Source organism: Electrona antarctica, assembly GCF_951216825.1.
Source record: "Electrona antarctica genome assembly, chromosome: 17".
NCBI lineage: Eukaryota > Metazoa > Chordata > Actinopteri > Myctophiformes > Myctophidae > Electrona > Electrona antarctica.
In genome coordinates this window covers 36,954,637-36,981,260 of record NC_136798.1, presented here as the reverse complement: position 1 = coordinate 36,981,260, position 26,624 = coordinate 36,954,637, and the positions used below count along the sequence as shown (strand labels likewise).

General features: G+C 45.4%; 1 protein-coding gene across 3 annotated transcripts in view; it reads left to right on the top strand.

Annotated features, from left to right (window-relative positions):
* akap7 (A-kinase anchoring protein 7) overlaps nt 1-26,624 on the top strand; it is a 148,074-nt gene that overhangs the window by 23,606 nt on the left and 97,844 nt on the right. For all 3 annotated transcript variants that reach the window (XM_079525449.1, XM_079525448.1, XM_079525447.1), the window contains 3 exons: nt 322-434; nt 5,607-5,653; nt 5,811-5,911. In XM_079525449.1, the coding sequence (XP_079381575.1) occupies nt 322-434; nt 5,607-5,653; nt 5,811-5,911 (261 nt within the window). The remainder of the gene's footprint in view (nt 1-321; nt 435-5,606; nt 5,654-5,810; nt 5,912-26,624) is intronic.

The window sequence follows — 26,624 nt, the reverse complement described above, 5'->3', positions numbered from 1 at the left end:
CTGCTTCTCTCTGTGTGTGTGTCTCTCTCTCTCTCTCTCTCTCTCTCTCTCTCTCTCTCTCTCTCTCTCTCTCTCTCTCTCTCTCCCTGTGTATTGATTTTATACTAATATTTCCTTCTAGAATTGCCATTCCAAAAATATCTGTTGTTTTCCTCAAAACCTGTGTGTGTGTGTGTGTGTGTGTGTGTGTGTGTGTGTGTGTGTGTGTGTGTGTGTGTGTGTGTGTGTGTGTGTGTGTGTGTGTGTGTGTGTGTGTGTGTGTGTGTGTGTGTGCGTGTGCGTGTGCGTGTGTGGCTGTGTGCGTGCGTGTGCGCGTCACAGAGTTGTTGCGGAGCTGTTTTGAGGCACAAGGTCTCATGCAGGGAGACCAGCGTGGACTTGAACCCCACCTCACCATCTTGAAGCTCTCCAGAGCACCCAAACTCCGCTCGCAGGTACACGCGCACACACACACACACACACACACACCATCTTGAAGCTCTCACCCAAACTCCGCTCGCAGGTACACGCGCACGCGCACACACACACACACACACACACACACACACACACACAGAGCACCCAACCGCACGCACGCACGCACGCACGCACGCACGCACGCACGCACGCACACAGAGGACAAATTAGAGGTGCATGAGAGTAGGGCCGTCACGATGACAATATTTATGTTGAAGATTAATTGTCACAATTTTGCGAGTAGCGATTGAATTGTTTTCTTTTTTACATTGAACATTGGAACATATGAATGAAGAATACATTTCTGTTGATAAATATCAAGAACAAATACTGACATATTCATTATTTTTATACTTAAAAAAACCGCATTGTAAGCTTCTAAATCTATTTCAGCTTTTTTTAATGTATGGAAATGTTTCAACATAGAAACGATTGTGACAAAATAATTGCAATTAAACAATTATGTAGTAATTGTGACAGGCCTACAGACAGACAGACAGACAGACAGACAGACAGGATGTGGAGGGTGCAGGTCAAATGAACACAGGAAGGACAATAATCTTCAGTCATCTTCTCGCTTGACACCTGATGACATCACATCCTGTCTGTCTGGCGCCGACCATAGGGCAGGGTGCTCTTCCGTCTGTGTGTACTGTGTGCGTGTGCGTGTGTGTGTGCGTGCGTGTGTGTGTGTGGTACCGTATCATCGCTGTCGGACATGTTTTTCCTACACCAGTGGTTCCCAAAGTGGGACCCAGGGACCCCCAGGGGTCCATGATGGAGTTCCAGGGGGTCCCCCAGCTAAATGATCCATAGTTACCAAATGGATCCTCATGGGTACACTCTCAGAGTTAAATTAACATTGATTTTTCAATATAAATTGGGGGTCCCAGAGATAGAAATGCCATTAAAAGGGGTTTCGTAGACTAATGTATGTCAAACTGGGGTTCCTCGAAATTAAAGGGGTTTGAGAATCACTGCTAGAGCCGTAACATTCTTCTCTTATGGGGGGTCCTTGGCATATGTTTTTCAAATGGGGGTCCGCGGGCTAATTGCTAGTGTCAATTTGGGGGTCCTTGACATGAAAAAGTTTGGGAACCACTGGCCTACACTGACTGCCGACCCGGATGTACTGTTTTGTAGTGTGATGCTTGGCATCCATTTTAGATGCTAAATATTAGCGTCAATGCTAGCGAGCTAAAATGAGGCCATCCTTGCTCTACAAAACGCCAATGTTCCAATGGGGATCACCGGACAATCAGAAAAGACCTCCGAACATCGGGCGTTTTGTCAAAACTATGGAGAGCTCCCTAGATTTAGAGTTATTCAGCTTTTCAGGCGGCCGCTTTACAAGACAGTTTTGCGCATGTGCGAAACCGGTCTAGGATCGCTGGAGAAGGAAAGGCCAAGCAAAAAAAAAAGAAAAGAAACGGCGATACCGTTTGATATCAATAATGAAGCTTATATGACGGAGCGGTCCGTCAAAAGCAGTTGAGAGTTGGATTTCATATGACGGAGTATGCCGTCAATTCCCCTTTAACATGAGGGGTACTGTACATTTAGTTAAAGGACGGACAGAGGTCAAGATGGAATGCTGTTTTTATGATTGTATTAGTCATTTGAAATGCTGTGTGCAGCGGGGCGGACCCGGCCTTTAAAGGTGTAGTGAAATGAAAAATACGTTTTTCACACTTTAAGACCATATCCGTGGTCATCATATGGGCATACCTAACAATGGATGCCAAAAAAATGGGCAAATTCTCATTTTTGTGTGTTTTTATATCAAAAGTCCATACAAACATTTGTTTTATTACTTCCTGAAAACGAAAACGTGCTGCGTGATGACGTGTCGAGGCCCACATCGATAAAAGCCAATAAAAATGAAGCTCACCCGTTTAATTCCCCATATCTCCGCATCCGTCCAGCACTGGCAGCACAGCTGCTACTGATTACAGAAATCCTCCGTTTTTATTCCCATTCAAGATAACATCCAGACAGTGTATTACTCGGTTTTAACTTAATCATCACGCTAAAATATGTATCTCAAAACATTATAGGGTAGAAATAAGCCACATAACAGTAAACTGGTACAGCATGGCCGTCTATCTGATTTGTAAACAAACACACACCATGCGCTGCGTATAGCATAGCAACCGTCCCTATAGCTACCGTCCCATCGCCTGAAGGGATGCGACGCTCTGATTGGTTCAGAAACCTCAGACCGACATTGAAACTTCAGCCAATTGGGGACCATCGAGGACAGGCCTACATACATACCATACATACGCTGGTCGAACTACAGTACTTGCGCGCTCTGCTTGCGCAAGTAATACATACATTTTAAATAGGATCAAATAAAACAATGATGTCGCAGACTAAAGTGCTTAATCAAACAATGGCTAGCAGTAACATGTGCTCAAACACAAGCCAGTACCAGCATTAGCCGCAGCAAACAAAAGCTTAGCCTACCATGCTTCTCTCCTTCGCCCTGTATGGGAGGGGAAGAGCATTGTGGCAGAGTTGAAAATGGCTCTCTACTAGACATTTATACTTCCTGCTGGTGGTCATGTGACTAAGTCAGGTGCAATGAGTGCGCCCTGGATTCCCACACTGCACACTGGATGCGTTTTCGGATTCTTAGCTGTGTTTTTCCGTCGTTTTTCAGAAAAAAAAACAACCACCTTAACCCTTTCAGCGATATAATTTATTGAAAAATTAGGAACTAATTCACGCCAGCATTTTTTTAAATTTGAGCTCTTATTTTGAAAAGCCGCCATTTCCGCCTCACTAGCAATAGTCCTAAATTAGGAAGTTACACGGAGCTGCGGGAGCTAACTATCTCCGTAGACAACGCCCTGGTAAAGTCTGTCCCGACAGCCAGGAACCTTGGTGTTGTCCTGGACAGTCAGCTCTCGTTCAAAACACACATCACAGCTGTCACTAGATCCTGTAGGTTTACACTCTACAACATACGACGAATTAGACCGTTCCTCACCCAGGAGTCAGCCCAGCTCCTAATCCAGACAACAGTCTTGTCAAAACTTGACTATTGCAACTCCCTCCTTACTGGCTTACCGGCATGTGCACTTAAGCCCCTCCAACTGATCCAAAATGCCGCAGCACGCTTGGTCTTCAACCAGCCAAAATTCTCACACGTCTCCCCCCTTCTCCGCTCGCTCCATTGGCTCCCGGTCGCTGCCCGCACAGAATACAAAACTCTGATGCTGGCATTCAAAGCAACCAAAGGCATGGCCCCCCCATATCTCACAAGTATGATCGTACCCTACAAACCCTCCCGCTCACTCAGATCAGCCAACGCAGGGAAGCTGGAGGTACCTTCACTAAAAACGCCGGGACAACGCTCCACACGTCCCAAACTCTTCTCCCTTCTGGCTCCAAAACTATGGAATGCACTTCCCATTGCAATCAGAACTGCAGCCTCACTCCCAATCTTCCGCCGTAGTCTGAAAACCCACCTCTTCAGACTCCACCATGGCCCGTAGCACTTGCCCTAGCCTAGCCCCTTAGATAGCACATTATGTAGACTTAGATAGTATTTTAAACAGACTTATAGCTTGTTATGTAGACCGCTCTAGAATTGCACTTTATGTAGTCATAGCACTTTATAGTACACATGTATAATATATTATATAGTATAGTATGTATAGTTTACATAGATACTCCACTGTTACGTTCTTAGTTTACGCATGATTCATGATAACTACTTTTTATACATGTGATGTATGCCATGCTTTTTGTTATTGCTTAATGTAAGTCGCTCTGGATTAAGAGCGTCTGCTAAATGCCTAAATTGTAAATTGTAGCTGGGCCGGCCTTGTTTACAATGTGAATCCAGACCGGAGCTCTGCAGAGCTCCAGATCGTCAGATCTGTGCCGTCAAAGAAACGCTGTTTTGACCAAAATGCCATCTGGGACAAGGAATAGGAGATACATGCGATTGAAAGAAATGGATAGAATGGATTATTATGGCGACGACGATCTAAGATGGGCGATCCAGTGCTGTGCTAACAACACAGCTAGGTAACCGGCTAACGTGAGTAGCATTATGGCTTGAGCAATCGAACGCGCTATAAAAGCTCAATTGCCGAAGGCCGTCGGCAATGGCGTTAAGCGTCAGTATCAAAATTAGGCTTCAATTGACAAAGATCGTCGCCAATGGCGCTGAAAGTATGAACTCATCCATCGCCACTAGGGGGCGCCAAAAGGCCCTGACCGCCACCATATATCTTTTATTTTATTTTATATATTTTTATTTTTTTCAAAAAAAAAGTCTAAAAAAAAAACAAAAAAAAGGCCCTGACCGCCACCATATATCTTTTATTTTATTTTATATATTTTTATTTTTTTCAAAAAAAAGTCTAAAAACAAAACAAAAAAAAAGGCCCTGACCGCCACCATATATCTTTTATTTTATTTTATATATATATATATATTTTTTTTTACCATGTTATAAAACACGAAAAACATGTCCTTGGCGCTCCAGGACATCATGAAAAATAAGTTAAATAAGTCCTTGGCGATGGATGAGTTAAGGCTCTTTTTTGAGGGTTTGTTCCTGCACCAATGTATTGGCCGCCTGGGGTGGATGCGCGAGGACCTGGTCAATCAGGACCTGGTCAATCAGGACCTGGTCAATGTATTGGCCGCCTGGGGTGGATGCACAAGGACCTGGTCAATCAGGACCAGAATGGCATGCGGGGGAACCGACACACAGAACAACAGTTGAAGGCTCTTGCTTTTGCATTCACGGATTAGCAAATGGAGCAGTTTTGAGTCCCATTAAGTATGCCACCCCTTACCTCTCTGACATCACATTGATGTTCTGACATCTGCATACCGTATACTCCATATTTGCCTGACAAATAACTCCATATATGGGCATGAAAGGGACACGGACATAATAACTGGGTGGGGTGTGCATGTTCAACTTGCATTGTTCTAAGTAGGCCAGTGCCCAAACGGGCACCGCTCTATTTTATTATACAACAATTTAGGAATTAAACAACATTTTTCTGATCAAAACAAATGCAGCAATGACTAAAAAGATTGTCCCTCTCATGTCCTTGTCTGTCACTCCACTCCCCCCCCCCCCCTCTCTCTCTCTCTCTCTCTCATTATCTCTCTTTCAGGGTTTAAAGCGTGTGGATCCAGCCTTATACTCCAGCTATACAGACAGGTAGGAGCTGTCTGTCTGTCTGTCTGTCTGTCTGTCTGTCTGTCTGTCTGTCTGTCTGTCTGTCTGTCTGTCTGTCTGTCTGTCTGTCTGTCTGTGTCTCTCTCTCTCTCTCTCTCTCATTCAGCACAGCTGTTGTGTTGTTTCAATCCCGTGCTAGGTGTCTAGGAGAGCAGCGGGTGGAGAGACTGGACCTGTGCTCCATGTTGAAGAAGAAGCAGCAGAATGGTTACTACCACACGGAGGCGTCCCTGCAGCTCGGTGAGTCTCTCTCTCTGCTTGTGTGCTCGTCCTGCGTGGCCCGTTTTGCGTTTGTCTGCAGCTATAGTGGTTCTCAAAACCGGTGGGTTTTCCTGACTGCAACTCACGGACTGAAGTTCTCAGTCTCCCCGAGGCTGATTGTGTTGCGAGACTTGAGCACTCACTCACGTTTCGAAGTCCACCAGACTGCTGCTGCTTTGCATTGGCCATGGAATACCATCGCGATACATGCCATGTCACTGATGTCCGTTTTGAATCCGACTCGAGGGACTGGTGTGTATATACGTTAAAAGCGTTTCATGCGGAAGGCTTTGGTCGGTTGTTCGCCGCATTAAAGTATTGCCACACGTCGCCTTGTAATGGATTCTGGGTCCTGTCAGCTTGGTGAGTCGCTCTGCTCTGTGCTCGCCGGCGACGTTTCGCCCCCCCAGCGCGACACGTTGAGTGCTTGTACATGGGCTGTTTTCGGTCATAGTGTTCATGTGAAGTGGTCAAACTAGCAATTATTTTCAGAAGCGTCTTCCATCAAATCCTAGTCTTGGATATTTCATCTAAAAAGCGATGGTTAATGCTTGGTTGGCAGTATGTACTGTAGAACAGCATCGTACACATTGTAAATTGGGTTAGGGAACGGCGCTTGTGTGGAGGATTGTTTCACCAACGGCACATGAAGTAGAATGAGCTTGAACTTGAAACAAGGAAATTAACTAGTAATTAACTAACGTGAAGCAATGCTTTTTTGTGATCGACCGGCTTCAGCTGTTTGTGTGGAGGGAGCATCCATATTGCACCGTGTAACGTTCCTGTTCTCTACGTTGTGGTGTCACGTGTGTGATGGAAGGTGTGGTATATTCAACCCATTCCGGGGCGGGAACCCCTTTTGGTGTTTTAACTAAGCACTATGTTATACTTTAGCTATTGAAAAATAGCAGATCTACATGCTCATAGCGCGCCACCGAGTGGCGCGCTACGAGCTTGTAGGTCTGCTATTTTTGAAAAATCGTGAAAATGCGGCACAAATGTAACATTTACTCTTTCAGAAGACTTTTTTTTAATTTTTGACGTCATGCCTAAATGGGTAAACAGGTTAACTGCGGACCATTTACGGCCGTCTTTTAGGCTAGACTGCCTAAGTTTAAAGTTACCTTTGAACAGCCACTGCACCGACCGCTGAGTTGCTTGTAATGGCTTGTTGTATAGTGTAGAAAAGTATTCCAAAGTGCCGACCACAACAACAGAACGGAGCAGCAAACGCTCCGCTCCGTTCCACCCCCTCCATTGTAATGAATAGGAACTCAATTTCCCAGAACCCTTTGCACGCCTGAGCGACGGACCTTTTTCGCGTCTCATTTCCCATTCGGGTGGATTGCCCCTATGACTTAAAACGTGGATTAAACAATGAAAACATAACTCGGGCAACTTGCGAATTTGCAGGGAAAGTGTTCTACGATGAATTAACTCCAGCAACTCGGGTTTAGTAGTCAAAGTGTTAATTGTCTGACGTTGTCGTTGAGTCTGGGAGGTGCGGGAAGGGAACACCCTGGTTTTGGTACCGGTGCTGAAATCCCGGTGCTGGTACCATAGTACCATCATATATCCGTTCAAATGTTCACCGATACTGGAACCCAATGAAGAACCCGACTAGGGCTGGGCAATTAACCCAAACGAATGATGTCCAGAGCGAAATGATTGACTCAATCTTGCTCTTAGTTACATTTCTTATACATGTTTGAGCGGCGTTAGCCCCTCCAATAATACATGGCTTTCTGAGATTATGGGCCCTATTATGCGTGTCTTAAGTACCAGGTCTTATTCCTTAACTTAAGACCTGGAGGCGTGGTCAATGCCATTTGGCCACTCAGAATAGCCAAATGGCATTGATCACGCCTCCAGGTCTTAAGTTAAGGAATAAGACCTGGTACTTAAGACACGCATAATAGGGCCCTATACGTCATATGACAGCAAAGTCTATGGGATTTGTAATGTTTGTTCAGAGCACTTATGACGTCAATCGTTTGCCGGCCAAGTCTATGGAGTTTAATGTTTGTTTAGGGCACTACAGTTAATGACGACGTAAGATGTCATGTTGTGGCCGATAGCAATACATCTTGTAACTCATTTTGTTTCATACAAGAAACAAGCCAGGATGGATTAAAAAGTCCATAGACTTGGCTGCTACATGACGAGGAGTATGGTTCTTTTTACCAGCTGCTTCGTAGAAGCTTTTATTTTTTGTTTACCTGTGAAACTTGCGACCGGTAGACGGACACCACTATGCGACCGGTAGACGGACACCACTATGCGACCGGTAGAGGGACACCACTATGCGACCGGTAGACGGACACCGCTATGCGACCGGTAGACGGACACCACTATGCGACCGGTAGACGGACACCACTATGTGACCGGTAGACGGACACCGCTATGCGACCGGTAGACGGACACCGCTATGCGACCGGTAGACGGACACCACTATGCGACCGGTAGACGGACACCGCTAGTCTTTCTGCTGAGTGTTGCCAAGTCTGCATATTTCCAGCCTAACGTGGATTCATTCACAGTTGCTTGCCTGGTTTGATTTTGGAGGCTGCTTAGCCTATTTCTGTCACGACAGTTGCCACCACTGGCAACAACCCATAACATCCCATCGTCTGCACGGCATGGCTAGTCGAGCAGTTCTGATTGGCTGCCTCGTCTCCAGCCATGTTGCCTCAGAATTATTTAGGGTCACTAATTTGAGCATAACAGCGGAGCGGAGCTAAAACGTGGCATAACGTCAGCAGCAGACCCACAGATAATAATAATGCAGCTGGTAATTAATTGATTTAATCAATTTGGGCTTGTTTTTCTTATTTTACAATGGACTGTCAATTAGTCTGACATTAACCACTCATGCCCTGCTATTTTCACTATGATATCATTCATTAATCTCAATCGAGGCAACAGTTTGAAATGATCCTGATATTGAGTTGAAGTCTTATCGCCCAGCCCTACTTATTTGTTGGAGACCAGAAGGAAAAGGCAGATGGTTGTATCTCTGTATCACATTGTTGTTGCTGCCGGGTAGAAACCTTGTATCTCCATTTATTTATTTGTATCTGTGAATAAATGCCCGACCTCGTCATACAAGGGTGTTGCAAGTAGCTTATCTACAAGCTCACACAACCCCATTGTGAGATACTTGATTGGCTATTTTGACTACTTGTTTAAAACAAAAAAGAAAAGAAAAATGGAACAGGGTTTCCATCCGACGTTGACCATTTAGTTTTATTTATGGCTGTATGGATTCTTTTTTTTTTGAGTGGTGCAAACCACTCCAACAACTGGCTTTGTACCCGTGTACCCGTGTACCCGTGTGTGTTCGTACCAAAAAAACGAGCATGGTTGCTATGGTTAGTGTGTGACGTCACTGACACAGCTGATCAGACTATATAAGACCTTGCACCACTCGGTTCACACGGGTGTGATTTCTTTATTATTATTATCCCACGATTTTGTAACCCATTTTTCACCCCTGTGTCAATGATCTAATGTGATCCTGGGCTCTACACACCCTCCGCCAACCTAGTCCCCATATATGGGGGACATGGGGAGAGTATAACGGACTTGAACTCATGCCTGAGTGTCCAAGTTTCTCCTTTTACACCTGACAGGGGGGAGTTTCCCTGGTTGGACGACGTAGCGCGTGGAAGGAACACGTTATTCCAACCAGTTCCTTTCCCCTCCATCAGGCGCCCCGGCTGGCCAGGGGGAGGCAGTTTAGAGACCAGGATTACTGCATGTTTTTTGTGAGGGTACCTACCTACCCACCCTGTATGGATTCTATTTATATTCCGTTCTATTTCTGTCCCATTAGTCAGTCGGTCCCCCAAGAGTTGCTCCTCCGCAAAAGGCCTTGTTTTCTTCCGAATCTCACCGTTTTATGTGAGCCGGTGGATGTGTTTGTATAACACATGTACTGTCTGAGCATGTGTTAAATCTCATTATGCGTGTGTGGGTGCGCGCTGTATGTTTGACTGTGTTGAGTGTGTCACATGTGTACGGTATGCGTACGTGATTAGTCTTGAGCTATGCAAGTCAGGAGGAGCCTCTCTCCTGTTTCTGTAACGTGAGGCAGTAAGTAAATGGACCCTAATTGGTCCATTTGGTTCCATTTCTACACTCTCAGAGTTATGTTAACCCATTTTGACCTGAGATCAGATTCTAAAAATGTCTTCTAAATCTTGACAGTTTTCTGAAAAAGTTGTTTCTATGTCAGTCGTTCTTCGATTTCTCGAAAAATAGCAGACCTACAAGCTCGTCGTGCTATGAGCTTGTAGATCTGCTATTTTTCAATAGCTAAAGCATAACATAATGCTAACACCAAAAGGGGTTCCCGCCCCAACATGGGTTAACATTGATTTTACAATATAAATGTGGGTCTCAGAGGTAGAAATGGGGGTCCGTAGACTAATGCATGTCAAACTTGAAATTAAACGGGTTGAGAATCACAGCTACAGCCGTAAAAAAAACAATCTTCTCTTATCCATGGCATTATCCCTTCAAATGGGGGTCTGCGGGCTCGTTAGTGTCAATTTGGGGGTCCTTGACATGAAAACGTTTGGAAACCACTGCAGTATGTCACAAGATGTGCAAGTACACCCCCTGGACATGACTTTGATTGATTGATTGATTGAATACTTTATTAGTCAAACATGTAAAAAAAAAAGAAAGAAAAAAAAGGTCCTGAGGACTTTGTTTCCATTGTGGTCCGTCCTACAGTATATATATTCAATTCATCAACATGGCATGACATTGACACGATAATACACGTCGTCAACAAATACAAAACTCTAATATGTACAAAGGAGAAAACGGAAAAGAATTGCAGAAGGGGATGCCGCCTCCTGTGTATGTCACACTCACATGATGTACTCTATAGTTATGTCACACGTTGTCACAACATGCTATTCTAAATTACCATATTGTGCATTGAAACTGTAGAACAGCAGGTAAACGATGCCTGAACCTGGTATGTGTCTCAACAACATACTATCTTAGGTGACATTCACACCAGAAAGCTTTGCTGCGATTAAAACGAATCCTGCTGCGCATTGTCAGAAAGTGCGCTTCGTTTGGCAGGTGTGAAGGCTCATTTGAATCCTAATGCGTATCAAAGAACCGCATTCTACTCCGAGCAAAAACGGGGGTTTCGCTTCGCTTCCAATCGCACTTGATTACGATTCGGTGCAGGTGTGAATGCAATCCGCAGTAAATAAAGGAAATGAAGCAAACAATGTGGCGGGTGAGGAGCTGAACACAGTTGGAGACGGAGAAGGCATATTTTACGCAGCGCAAAGATGTCCCGTTACCGTGGATAGACGTGGTCGAATGAGGAGACTGAAGCCCTGATTGAAATTAGGACGAGTACATTAATCAATTGCTTAAGGAAACACATAAAAACACTGCACTGTATTATAGCTTACACTACAGAATATTCTGTCTGTCTGTGCGTGCCGTAAACATGGAGTGCTGTCACTGTGTGGGGACTGGGGAGTAGGGACTTTCATCTCGATAAACTTGTAAACATTTTGCGCTGCTGTCTGTTATATCAGTGGGCTCAGCGCCGTTCCTTCCATGCCCAAAAGAACAGTGCGTGGCTGCGTGCGGAGAGAGAGAGAGAGAGAGGGGGGTGGGTCCAGTCCCAGACCACGACACATGCACGTTTTGAGTATAATTTGAAATTTTGATCACCATAGATTTCACTGTGTAGGCTATAGTTTATGAATGGAACACATTGATAAAGGTCCCCCTGCTGCGTTTCCAATAGCTGCGGATGACAGTGTGAAGGCAAACCGCAGCAAATTAAATATGCAAGAAGTCCCAATTCTCCTCCCATTCGCATCGAGTCTACCGAAGTATTAGGTGGGAATGTGACCTTAATGACATTCTTAACATTTTGTGCAGCAGTATTATTGGTCAGTCTACCGAGATAAAGGAGGTGTGCTAGTAGTTTGCGTATGTGTACCACCAGAGGGTGCTATGAGCTCACATACAGGGCTGGGTGTAATTATCTAGTACTGGTGCTCTTAATTAACATGCGTGCTACCTTGAACGTGCTATACTTGTGCATACACAAGTCTTTTTTAATTTATTCCACCAGAATCACCACTCCGCCTCACCTCACACGGCCCAGTTTAGGGCCCGCCCACCTCCAACAACAGCCAATCTAGCGCATTGTTGCTGCTTTACACACAATTGCACTTTCCAGCTGCTTTCTCACCCACAATACAACACTCATTGTCTCCACCAGGCCGAAGGCATGGGGAGAGAGTATGTTTTGCACTCCGTCCGTGTGTGTGTGTGTGTGTGTGTGTGTGTGTGTGTGTGTGTGTGTGTGTGTGTGTGTGTGTGTGTGTGTGTGTGTGTGTGTGTGTGTGTGTGTGTGTGTGTGTGTGTGTGTCCGTCCTTCCGTCTGTGAACAGCTAATTTTGACTTTTTTTTATTTTATTTTTTTTACCTCATTTCAGATTAGTGGGGGATTTATTTCATTTAATTTCATGAATTATTATGTAATATGCATATGGTAGTATACTCATTCTTTCCTATAGTAAAGATGACAGGCAGTTGTTGTGCTGGTGAGGTAAGAAACCCTATACTAGCCCATTCAGACCTGAGAACGCTTCTACAAATGCCTTCTAATTTCTGACGGTTTTCTGAAAAACCTCATGTTTCTATGTCAGCGGTTCTCAAGCATTTTCATGTCAAGTACCATCAAACATATATGTAATTGGCCGCCGACCCCCATCTGAAAATAGGTTGTTCCAGGGTCCCCGCCCCCAGAAGCAAAGATTTGAGTTAAAACGTTTTCTCTGAAAGAATATATTGTATTCAAAGATTTGCACCGCATTTTCAAGACGTTTCAAAAATAGCAGACCTACAAGCTCGTAGCGCGGCACTCTACGAGCTTGTAGATCTGCTATTTTTCAATAGCTAAAGTATGACATAATGCTATGAACACCAAAAGGGGTTCCTGCTAGGGCATTCACTTCTAGTCATTTTTACTAGTTGACTAGTTGCCTAGTCGACTAGTTGTTTAACCACCTATTATGTTAAAAAAAAACTGTCTACATTGGTGACCATAACTATAATCTACCTGATCTTGAGGCCTACAAAATCGGGGAAAAAATAAACCTTTTTTTTTTTTTTTTTTTTTCTTATCAACTAGTCAACTAGTACCAGCAAGGTCGACTAGTGGATTTACTAGTCGACTAGTCGACTAGTAAATCTAACCCATGGGCTAGAGGAGGACTTATTGGAGAACCTCACCGTTTGCATTGTACAGTATAGGAGCTATAATGTATATACAGTTTATAATAATGGGGTACAGAGATGGGGGTAAAAATACATACATACTGTACCATTATACAGTATACTGTATCATTGTTAGGGTCCTTGGCACCCGGTATATGCTGGATAACGCTGGCATACTGTATATTCATCCCCCTTGGGAGAAAAACCTGACGGCATCTCATGCGATGTGTTACAATAAGCACACGCACATGCACACGCACGCGCACGCACGCACACACACACTAATTAAACCCCGGTGGACAAAACATAAATACATACAGGCAGACAGTGCATCAATAAATCAAACAATCAGGGTGCCTGTTATACCTGCAGCATAAATGCATAGAACCACATTATTATACCAATTATTGAAGTGAACATTATGCTATTCTGCAGCATTTTCTAAAAGCCACGCTTTGACCCTTCAAGCTGAGGCCGTGGGTGGATCTGTGCCGTCGACACGTTGTGTAGGATCACTGGGCTGTCTCGTGCGTGCGTGCCCCCCCCCACACACACACACACAGGCTCACACACACAGGCGCACACACACAGGCGCGCACACACACACACACACACACACACAGACACAGACACGTGCATTTGGTGTTGACAACAGATCGATGCAGGCTAGACTGATAGTCTCGGGAGGTGTCACAGGGGACAATACACACACATACACACACACACACACGTACACACACACACACACACACACACACGTGTACACACACACACACACACACACACACACACACACACACACACTTACATCCCTATAAATAGCGATGCCAGGTGCAGCCCCATTACACTGAGCTATAGAGACAGGTACAGTATGTGTGTCCACATGAAGACACACTACGGATGTGGCCCATATGTTGGCTCTGCTATTTGTGAGAAAGAATATATAATAATAATAACTAGAAAGATGCAATTCTTGAAGAATTGCAGTGTGTTTGCCGCAATCGCTAATATAGGCCCCTCCCACACATTTTCCCAGCCAATTACTATGTCACGTCACCCCTCTGATCATGTGTAAGTCATTTGGAGGGGATTTATCACTTTTCTGCAACAAACGGTAACATTTTTTGCATTTGGCGCCCCCCTATGGATGAAAATTGAATTTCTTTTGTCCTCTGTGTTGTCAGATATCAGATTGACAGAGCGCTAGGCTGGTGATTTTGAGTGTAGTTTTTTTTTTTTCTTCTTTTTTTTTTTAGGTTCATCTGCTTGTGATATTTACACAGTTGCCGGGGGGTGATTATCTTCTCTCTGCTGTCCGGACCACCACTCTGGTGTTATTACCATGTTACTATGTTAATCTGACATTAATCCTCCGAACCAATCTACCACAACAATCCTCTACAGAGAGAGAGAGAGAGAGAGAGAGAGAGAGAGAGCGAGAGAGAGAGAGAGAGAGAGACAGACATCAGGAACACATACTTCCCACAGATTGCAATCTGATGACAAACAAACAAAAAGCCCATATCTTCAGCAGCATGTTGTGAGCTGCTGTGACAGGAGAGAAGGATGTCCAATGGAATGCAAGCACCTTAAAGGAGAACTTCATACTAGAAGGCTTTCTTAGTATGAAGACCAAAGAGGTCCAGGTGCTATTTTGTGCAAAAGCGCATTCAGTGCCAATTATCTAATGTAATCCTGGGCGCTACACTTCCTCTGCCAACCTGGGGGGGGGCAGCGGACTGACCTCATGCCTCCTTCTATGCATGAGGAGTCCAAGCTGCTTCTTTTCACCTGACAGGGGGGAATTTTCCTGACCGGACGTAGCGCGTGGAAGGAACACGTTATTCCGACCAGTTCCCCTCCATCAGGCGCCCCGGCTGGCCAGGGGGAGGTAGTTTTTAGAGACCAGGATTACTGCATGTTTTTGTGAGGGTACCTACCCTAGGGGACACGGGGAGAACATGCAAACTCCACACAGAAAGGCCCTTTCGCCAACCCCACCTCGGGTATGTGCACTGATGACGCGGAGGAGGGAACACGCCCCCAGCGCCCACAGCGTCCCCAGCACGATATGATGTTCACGATACGATTTTTCACGATATTTTCAACACAATTATTTTCCAGACAAATTTTCACAAATTTTATTTAACTACATTGCAAAAGTAGCATTACTTTTCATGTAAAATTACTTAATTTCTGTGCAACAACTGTAAACATGCTTTCATGTTTAAACCTAGCTCGATTTAACATTTCTTCTTTTCTTTGATGGCATCTTAGGATAGATGTAGACTTATTTGACAGAAACATAATTGCCTTCCTTGATGTATTAATGAGCATCAATAACGACCATCACCTGTGTCACAGACACATACAGCTCCCCTCTGCAGGCCTCTACTACTGAAAGTGACTGCATGGAGTCTGTCTCATTTCTCTCCAAAAGCATGTGAATATGATTACAGCTCACATTTTATATCACACACTAGCCCCCCTAAAACAAATCGATATTCATTTTTAATAAATCGATACATATCGTCGGGATATGATATCGATATATATCGATATATCGTTACATGCCTACTGTACATCAGTGGTTCTCCGTGGACCACCAGTGGTCTTTGAGGGGGTTCCAGGTGGTCCCCAGCTAAATGACGGAGTTGGTAACCAAATGCCCCCTTTTTAGATATTTTGTTTGTAAATACACCAAAGATTTCTAATGGATGAAGCCTTGGCCTGGAATAGAGGTCATCAGGTGGTCTCCAACCTTCTTAGAGTGTTTCAACCCTCAAACACTACGCTCTCCAGTTGGCGGGTCAGCAGTGATTGGCCAAGTCACTGCCTTTCTCCTCCAGGCTTCCTGCTATAGACAAGTCCACGGAGGGTCGCCCTGTGCGCAGCCATCACCGAGGCGAACCCAGCACCACGGGGATGGCCACACCTGGCCAACAGGGAAGTAAGCAACCTGCCGGCCAGGTGCAGCCTTAGAGTATATATGAATAGAGACGGCACCCAAGTTCTCCTCCCATCCACTTGCATTAAGTTGCTCTAAAGCGCATGAGGCGATTTCACTCCTCCTTCCGGGTAGGAACAGAGTGCATTCTGGGATGGATTTGCCCCAAACACATGAACGCGCTGCCGTTGACTATCATTGCACGCGTTCACGTGCGTTCACGTATGACACAGCGTTCACGTGTAATCATGAACGTGCACAATGATAGTCAACGGACCAGCGCGTTCATGTGTTTGGGCCCACGCTGCAATACCAAAATTCGGCCACTATGTCCATTTCTCCTCAGGGTTTCCTCCGGGTGCCGTCTCTATTCATATATACTCTAAGGGTGCAGCGAACCAGTGCTGACCACACCCCAGCGACCGCCGCGCCCAGGGCACCCCCCCACGGACCCGCCCACTGTCCTTTCTCTCATGCCAGCACTAACAGGAGGCTCTCTCTGCCTTGTGTGTTCTTAGGGGATAGCAGGCACTGAGAGGTCTCTATAGGACTATGGTTTGCCTCCTCCCTAGGGTCCTCCTACGTGTCACCAGACTGTTCGTCTGCGTGGTGTCCATGTGTCCGTCCTTGTCCACACTTGGCCTTACTCTGGTCTCCTCTCTGGAGACTCTGGGGGTGTTGCTCATGTGTACATTCTGTTCTGTTTCACTCTTGAGAGGGTGAAATACACACTTGTCACGCTCTCAAAAGTTGTTTTGTTAAACCTCTGCATTACTTAATTTGCAAGAAGTCCACATATTGGAGAATGTATCGGCCAACACAGGGTTGGCATACCATTCACTAAAACAGCCGGGACGGCACTCCACACGTCCCAGACTCTTCAAAACTATGGAATGCACTTCCCATTGCAATCAGAACTGCAGACTCGCTCCCGATCTTCCGCCGTAGTCTGAAAACCCACCTCTTCAGACTCCATCTTAGCCCGCAGCACTTGCCGCAGCACTTGCCATATAGCCTCGACAACCTTACAGGCATATGCAAAAAAGGCGCAACTTATGTAATTTAGATATACTGTAGCATTGTACAGTATGTAGACATGGCACTCCTAAGTATACTCATAAGTACGTCATGATTCTGGGGGTTCTTGACAATAGTTACATTGAGAATGGCTGTACTAGAACAACTGAAAATGTCAAAGAACAACACGGGTTACTAAGTGTTAGGACATTTGACCTTTTGACATTATCTCTCTCCGTCTCTCTCTGCGACTGTGTGTGTGTGTGTGTGTGTGTGTGTGTGTGTGTGTGTGTGTGTGTGTGTGTGTGTGTGTGTGTGTGTGTGTGTGTGTGTGTGTGTGTGTGTGTGTGTGTGTGTGTGTGTGTGTGTGTGTGTGTGTGTGTGTGTGTGTGTGTGTGTGTGTGTGTGCATCCACTTGCACTCAGGCACTGAGTCTTGCATGACTCATTATGATTACCTCGTGTATAAAATTGAGGCAAGAATGCCTCTCTCTTTCTCATATTACAAAATGGTGTGTGTGTATATATATATACACCACAGGCCTGCAAACCATATTAGTGGCGTCTTGGCCAATGTGAACAGTCCTTAATGGAGCTGTTTCAATTCTGTGCTGCTTTGTTGTATATCACATGTAGAGGCCATAGGCCGATAGCCAGACAGACATACAGTGTGTTGTATATCACATGTAGAGGCCATAGGCCTATAGCCAGACAGACATACAGTGTGTTGTATATCACATGTAGAGGCCATAGGCCTATAGCCAGACAGACATACAGTGTGTTGTATATCACATGTAGAGGCCATAGGCCAATAACCAGACAGACATACAGTACAGTATGGTGTTGTATATCACATGTAGAGGTCATAGGCCTATAGCCAGACAGACATACAGTATGGTGTTGTATATCACATGTAGAGGTCATAGGCCTATAGCCAGACATACATACTGTTGTATATCACATGTAGAGGCCATAGGCCTATAGCCAGACAGACATACAGTATGGTGTTGTATATCACATGTAGAGGCCATAGGCCTATAGCCAGACAGACATACAGTATGGTGTTGTATATCACATGTAGAGGCCATAGGCCGATAGCCAGACAGACATACAGTGTGTTGTATATCACATGTAGAGGCCATAGGCCTATAGCCAGACAGACATACAGTGTGTTGTATATCACATGTAGAGGCCATAGGCCAATAACCAGACAGACATACAGTACAGTATGGTGTTGTATATCACATGTAGAGGTCATAGGCCTATAGCCAGACAGACATACAGTATGGTGTTGTATATCACATGTAGAGGTCATAGGCCTATAGCCAGACATACATACTGTTGTATATCACATGTAGAGGCCATAGGCCTATAGCCAGACAGACATACTGTTGTATATCACATGTAGAGGCCATAGGCCTATAGCCAGACAGACATACAGTATGGTGTTGTATATCACATGTAGAGGTCATAGGCCTATAGCCAGACAGACATACAGTATGGTGTTGTATATCACATGTAGAGGCCATAGGCCTATAGCCAGACAGACATACTGTTGTATATCACATGTAGAGGCCATAGGCCGATAGCCAGACAGACATACAGTGTGTTGTATATCACATGTAGAGGCCATAGGCCTATAGCCAGACAGACATACAGTGTGTTGTATATCACATGTAGAGGCCATAGGCCTATAGCCAGACAGACATACAGTGTGTTGTATATCACATGTAGAGGCCATAGGCCTATAGACACAGTATAGCTACTGTAGTGCTAACGTCATGTCGTTTACAGTTGTGGAAGAAGTACTCGGATGTTTTACTGAAAGTACTACCAAAGTCCTCATTGGAAGTGGACGCCACTTCAAAGCAGATCTACAAGCTCACGAGGCCTCTCAATGCAATGACTGTTTATGAATAGCATGAGTATACACAATACAAGGGGATCAATTTATGCTTAACCCATTTTGACCTGAGATCAGATTCTAAAAAGCTATGTTTCCGTTTCCGTCGCTCTTCGATTTAAAAAAAAATAGCAGACCTACAAGCTCATAGCGCGCCACTCGGTGGCGCGCTATGAGCTTGTAGGTCTGCTATTTTTCAATAGCTAAAGCATAACATAATGCTAACACCAAAATGGCTTAAATGATAATCTCAGTATGCAAAGCAACTAGTGATTAACATTTTTAAATGGTGGTGTAGTCACTGTAGTGGAGTCAAAAGTGCAACATTTGCCCATGGGATGTAGTGGAGTATAAATTACTCATTCATGTACAAGTAAAAGTATGTTCTGAAGAAGCAGTACTTTCGGCCATTTACCCTTCAGACTGTACGCACACACATGCACACGCGCGCACACACATGGTGCACACGCGCGCACACACATGCACACTTGCGCACACGCTCGCACACACACGACGGTATAGGTTCTGTGACATTTAATGTCATGGCTGTATGAAAGGGCGATAAATATCATCTTTTAGAAGCCTGCTATACAGCCTCTGACCGGCCCTATTCATATTTCTAACGCGCACCCAAAACTCCGCTCGCAGGTACACACACACGCACACGCGCACACACACATGCACACACACACACACACACGGGTGATGTAGATAAATAGCTACATGCATGCACCGACACACCTTAATTAAGCCACACTTTAAAGCCCATTTCCCCAGCATTGTATAGTATAATTGTTCCGGTCAGGATATCAATTTATATCACCTGCCTCAGTCTTACAGTGCTCTTAATTGGCAGAAGGGAGTTCCGACCGCGCCTCAAGCCTATGGCAGCCTAGTCTGGTGCATCTCAGAGGCAGCCGGAGGTAGGAAAGAAGGCACTGGAGCAACTCAGACAGTTTAACCCATTTAGGGCTGACGTCGAAATCTATAAAATGTCTCCTAAATCCTGACAGTTTTCTGTCAGGATTTGCGCCACATTTTCACGATTTTTCAAAAATAGCAGACCTACAAGCTCGTAGCGCGCCACTCGGTGGCGCGCTACGAGCTTGTAGATCTGCTATTTTTCAATAGCTAAAGTACAACATAATGCTTAGTTAAAACACCAAAAGGGGTTCCCGCCCAGAATGGGTTAAGTCCTTATTTTATTCACAGGGTGAAAGTAAAAAAAATATATATATATATATTTTTTTACTTTTTTTTTGTCCGCTCATTTTTTATGCCACTCCTCTCTAGTAGGCAGATGTGCAGTAGCCCAGAGGTCTTTTGTGGCGGTTCTTCTGGACAACAGTGGGTGTGAGCGACTCGACGCCGGGCACTGCACTTATACCGTGATGTCAGCGGTATCCCATTTTATGTCCATACATATATGGAGTTCTTTGTCAGGCATGCCCAAATATGGAGTCTATTCAGATGTCAGAATGATGTCAGAAGTCGGTGGGACGAACCCGTATTTAGTCTGGCCCGGGCAGAGAGGCCTTGTGATGTCAGCTGTGTCCCGGCCGGGCAGACAACCGTGGGTCCGACCGACTCGACACCGGGCGCTGCACTCCTTGTGGGGGTGTGGAACGCGTGTGTCGAATTTTAAGTAGGTGGGGGCGGGAACGGTTGTCGAGTTACGTGGATTTCAGACATACATACAGACGTACAGTACACACACAGAGACTTGGTGCAATTATAGTTAGAAGATATTGTTTTGTTTTTTTTGTCCAAAACAACTCCACACCCCGTTAAACCCGATGCGGCGGAGAATCAGAGCTCTCTCTGACTAACAGATGGTAGGAAGCAGAGGAACAGATAACAGGAGGAGGGGGAGGGGGGGGGGGGGTGGACGGTCATGATGTTTGACGAGTGTGAAACACAGCTGGAGGGATGGAGGGAGACAGACGGACGGCACAGAGCGTCACTTCGTGCCGTACTGCGAGCCTGTACATCTGCTATTTTTTTGAGTTTTGCAACCACTCCATTGAACAGCAATGTGTGTCCCTTTTGTATGCGTGCGTGTATGTATATGTACAGTATGTCTGTTTAGAGTACCAACAGGTGACAAAGTGACGCTGTTGAGCTTCACACTGTGCACAGGTGCATGATGGGAAGCTGAGTTTTTAGCAGCCATTACGTGATTTCGGGTGTGACAGTACAGCACAGTACAGTGACAGTACAGTACAGTAGAGGCACCCTCCACACGGTAACTCTGTCATTTCTCGACTGTTTCGGACACGGGGCAGCTAGCCGGAACCGGTCCGGAAGAAGTTCCGGGGACCCCCACACGGAGCTGCACCACTCAGTTCACACAGGTGTGATTCTTTTTTTTTTTTTTTTTTTTTTGGCATGAAAAACAAAAACCCTGAAAGTGTGTGAGAACTATACTGGTTTAGAAGCCTAAGGCATTCGTAGAATCGACCTCGCGTCTTAATAATGGGTTATAATGATGAAAAGGAAAGGGCATAAAGCAATGGGTACATGACTGCACGTCTCATTTTGATTGATTCACATTTGACACACCTGCTTTGGCAGTGTGAAGCTATGCTTTTCTCACGCCGATGAAGCTGAACTGAACTGAATTGAGAGAAGGGTTGATGTTGGAAAGAGAAGGGGAGGAGCATGAACAGAGGCAGAGGATGAGCCGGGGGGGGGGGGGGGGGGTTTGGTGCACAAACGGAAGAAGGGCGAACGAGGCAATGAAACGGATGCAGTTCCAAACGGAATTGACGCTAAACTGAGGTAAATTAAATCAGAGAGAGAGAGAGAGAGAGAGGGCTAGCTGTCAGACAGGGAGAGAAATGAGTGAAGGTGGGGTGCGTGTGTGCGTGCGTGCGTGCGTGCGTGTTGCAGCAGAGAGAGCCAGTGCACACTGCGGTCCCTGAGGTGCGTGTGCGTGTGTGCGTGCGCGTTGCAGCAGAGAGAGCCAGTGCACACTGCGGTCCCTGAGGTGCGTGCGTGCGTGCGTGCGTGCGTGCGTGCGTGCGTGCGTGCGTGCGTGCGTGCGTGCGTGCGTGCGTGCGTGCGTGCGTGCGTGCGTGCGTGCGTGCGTGCGTGCGTGCGTGCGTGCGTGCGTGCGTGCGTGCGTGCGTGCGTGCGTGCGTGCGTGTGTGTGTGTGTGTGTGTGTTGCAGCAGAGAGAGCCAGTGCACACTGCGGTCCCTGAGGTGCGTGTGTGCCAGAGAGTGGGTGACAAATCAAACGCAACACAATGCTGCTGTGGGCTGTGGGGGTTTCTGAGCACATTAACCCTGTCCTCCTTTGACCCATGTGGTTGGAGGCCCACGTTCTGCAAATGCAGCAGCAGCAGCAGCAGAGCCAGTAAAGCTCCTTGTATGTGTGCTACTGATGATTTTGACGGTTTTAGTCGCAGTCTTTTCAATTCAATTCGTCATTCATCTGAAATGTTTTAGTGTTAGTCTAGTTTTTGTCGACCGCATATCATAAGCTTTTAGTCGACTAAATCTACAGTTGATTTAGTCGACTAAAATGTATTTTGGCGGGCCTTGATGGCGTTTTAATCGCTGATTTTAGACTTGGTTGCGTGCCGAACATAGCCGATCTGCAAAGATCACGTCGCGCCGTGAGCTTGAAGGTCGACTACGATATCAACGCTTCGGAATGTCTCATAAACAGACGATAATAGCTTTAGGCGATGTTTGCTTCCGTTTAATTTTTTGGGGTGAATTTTTGAGATCTTCAAAATAAACATAAACATCGCAATCGTGACATCCCTGTAGACGTGGAACTGTAGGAAAGGTGTGACCATAGTACCAAATGCAGACCAAATATCGATATTACACTCACGACTCAAGGTCTGCCAGAAGAACTAATTTCTCCCCTCCGTGATTCATTTTTCCATCAGCTGGTTACGCTCCGCAGGCTGCTGTTCCCCGATGTGTCGTTTTGGCAAGGCATGTTTTGAAGCATCTGCGTCTGCAGTGATGCATGTGTCTTTAACCCCCTTTTGGTGTTTATAGCATTATGTTATACTTTAGCTATTGAAAAATAGCAGATCTACAAGCTCATAGCGCGGCACCGAGTGCCGCGCTATGAGCTTGTAGGTCTGCTATTTTTGAAAAATCGTGAAAGTGTGGCGCAAATCTTTGAGTATATATTCTTTCAGAGTTTTTAACTCAAATATTTGCTTCTGGGGGGGGGGGGGGGGGGGGGGTCCCTGTAACAACATATTTTGAGATGGGGGTCCGGGGCCAAATACATATAATACAGAAACATTTTCAGAAAACTGTCAACATTTTTTTAAATTTTGACGTCAGGCCTAAATGGTTTAAAGGCCGATTCAAACTCTTCCCGTTCTTTTAGGTGATCAGGTGACCACCGAAATGGTGGTTGGTAGAAACTGAGAGACGTGTTTGTGTGAGCGGTGAAGTGCTATAACCAGCGCGGCGTGACGTCATATTGTAGTTTTCGGTGGTCACCGTATCACCTAAAACTGTACTGTACAGTACAGTAGTGACGTCATATTGTAGTTTTCGGTGGTCACCGTATCACCTAAAACTGAACTGTACTGTACTGTACTGTACTGTACTGTACTGTACTGTACTGTACTGTACTGTACTGTACTGTCCAGTACAGTACAGTACAGTAGTGACGTCATATTGTAGTTTTCGGTGGTCACCTGTACTGTACTGTACTGTACTGTACTGTACTGTACTGTACTGTACTGTACTGGAGCCTTAAGTGTGACTGTATACACGTTGCGGGAATATCGTCGCTGTCAGGCAGAAACCTCCTATCTCCATATTTTCACGTTTTTTTCGTAAAGTATAACGTCTTACTTGATCAAACTACAGCGTCACACGAAAGCATCACAGCAGATCATCTACATGCTCGCAACGTGACGCGAAAACAAACCAAAGCAATCTTTTGTCATTTTGTATCCCGTGTGATTTTCTTTTTACTATTCTGTTTCCGTACAAATGTCATCTATATACCATTTTAACGATATGAAATAATGCTGCTGTCCCTTGTGGGCTGATGGATCCGTTGTTCTGTGTTGTTGGCCATAGCCAACACCATGGTTGGTCTGTGTGGTTGGCCATAGCCAACACCATGGTTGGTCTGTGTGGTTGGCCATAGCCAACACCATGGTTGGTCTGTGTGGTTGGCCATAGCCAACACCATGCATGGTCTGTGTGGTTGGCCATAGCCAACACCATGGATGGTCTGTGTGGTTGGCCATAGCCAACACTATGACTGGTCTGTGTGGTTGGCCATAGCCAACACTATGACTGGTCTGTGTGGTTGGCCATAGCCAACACTATGACTGGTCTGTGTGGTTGGCCATAGCCAACACTATGACTGGTCTGTGTGGTTGGCCATAGCCAACACTATGACTGGTCTGTGTTGTTGGCCATAGCCAACACCATGCATGGTCTGTGTGGTTGGCCATAGCCAACACCATGACTGGTCTGTGTGGTTGGCCATAGCCAACACCATGACTGGTCTGTGTGGTTGGCCATAGCCAACACCATGCATGGTCTGTGTGGTTGGCCATAGCCAACACCATGACTGGTCTGTGTGGTTGGCCATAGCCAACACCATGACTGGTCTGTGTGGTTGGCCATAGCCAACACCATGCATGGTCTGTGTGGTTGGCCATAGCCAACACCATGCATGGTCTGTGTGGTTGGCCATAGCCAACACCATGCATGGTCTGTGTGGTTGGCCATAGCCAACACCATGCATGGTCTGTGTGGTTGGCGATAGCCAACACCATGACTGGTCTGTGTGGTTGGCCATAGCCAACACCATGACTGGTCTGTGTGGTTGGCCATAGCCAACACCATGGATGGTCTGTGTGGTTGGCCATAGCCAACACCATGCATGGTCTGTGTGCCGTGGTGTGGACTAGGCATTCTACACGTAGTTCTACAATAGTATAGTATTTCTGAATGTCATAATAGGCAAGCATCTGAAGAAAATAGGCAAAAATAGCATAATTCTCTACAAGCTTGATTGATTGAATACTTTATTAACATGCTAATTAACAGTACTGCTAGTGCAGTCAAAGGTTATGTCAAAAGGATCACACAAAATGCCATAGCGCGCCACTCGTCTGCTATTTTTGAAAAATCGTGAAAATATTTATTTCAGAAAACTGGAGGATTTAGAAGATTTATTTTAAATGGGTTAAGCGTTGTCGAAGTAAATAAGGTGGATTAACCCATTTAGACCTGAGGACGAGTCTACAAAATGTCTTCTACCGTATGTCAGTGGTGCTCAAAGCTTCTCATGTCTAGGCCCTAGACATGAGAAGGTTTGAGCACCACTGACACCACTGACTTCTAGGGCCCCGTGTCGTTAGCCTAACGACCCCCAGCTCCCGGCAGCTCCATCGTGGACGCCATCTTGAAAACGATGCCTTTCAAGTTGTCCGTTTTCCGTATACTTTTAGTATGTTATTTAGCACACCCAATGGTAACGGAATCAATTGAGATCTATCCATTATTTGGGGTTCCAACCATAATATACTGACATATCTAATAGTGGTTTCATTGCAAACCGACCACTAGGGGGCGAGCCAAATTCGTTCGCAATGGTTTTTGAAAACCTTATGCCCGTACCTAACACCATGCCAAAATTCAAAAAGTAGTTACGCAGTGCGTAATTGTTATGATTTTTTACATATGAAATCCCAGTTTATAGGCATTTTAGCTCATTTTAGCCACCGTGGACGCCATCTTGAAAACGATGCCTTTCTGGTTGTTCGTTGTTCCTAAAACAAAATGGTATGTTATTTGGCACACCCAATTGTAACAGAATCCATTGAAAAATCTCTTTTATCAATTATTTTGGTTTTCAACCATACCTATACGTTTCCAATATTTGAGTCTGTGCAAACGGACCACTAGGGGGTGCTCCCAACGTGTTTGCACAGCTTTTTGAAATCCTTATTATACCCATACCTCACCAAAATTCTGAAACTAGTCACCAAAAGCCAAAGTCCCCCCCCCCCCCCCCCCTATAGCCAAAGTGTACAATAACGGTTAAAGTGGTCAAAATGACTGTGTGACACGGACACTTTCCCCGGTGTGAACAGCTTAACCCATTCTGGACGGGAACCCCTTTTGGTGTTTCAAGCATTATGTTATACTTTAGCTATTGAAAAATAGCAGATCTACAAACTTGTAGGTCTGCTATTTTTGAAAAATCGTGAAAATATTGATGTCAGCAAACTGGAGGATTTTTTTCCCCCTTTTTTTTTATATATATTTTTTTTAATTTCGACGTCCGGCCTAAATGGGTTAAGTGGTTTAATAATTTGTTTTGTACCAGACAGATTGATTTTCTTCCTCCTCTGTGGCCTCGTTACTTTCACTCCCTACGACGAGCGCGCTTTCAGTGCCGATTGGCGATTATAGCTCCCAGATGCAGCGTGTGCGTGCGTGCGTCTGCTGACGGGCTGGAAGCCGGCCTAGGCACAATGACGCATTCTGAGAGAGAGAGAGAGAGAGGAGAGAGAGAGAGAGAGAGAGAGAGAGAGAGAGAGAGA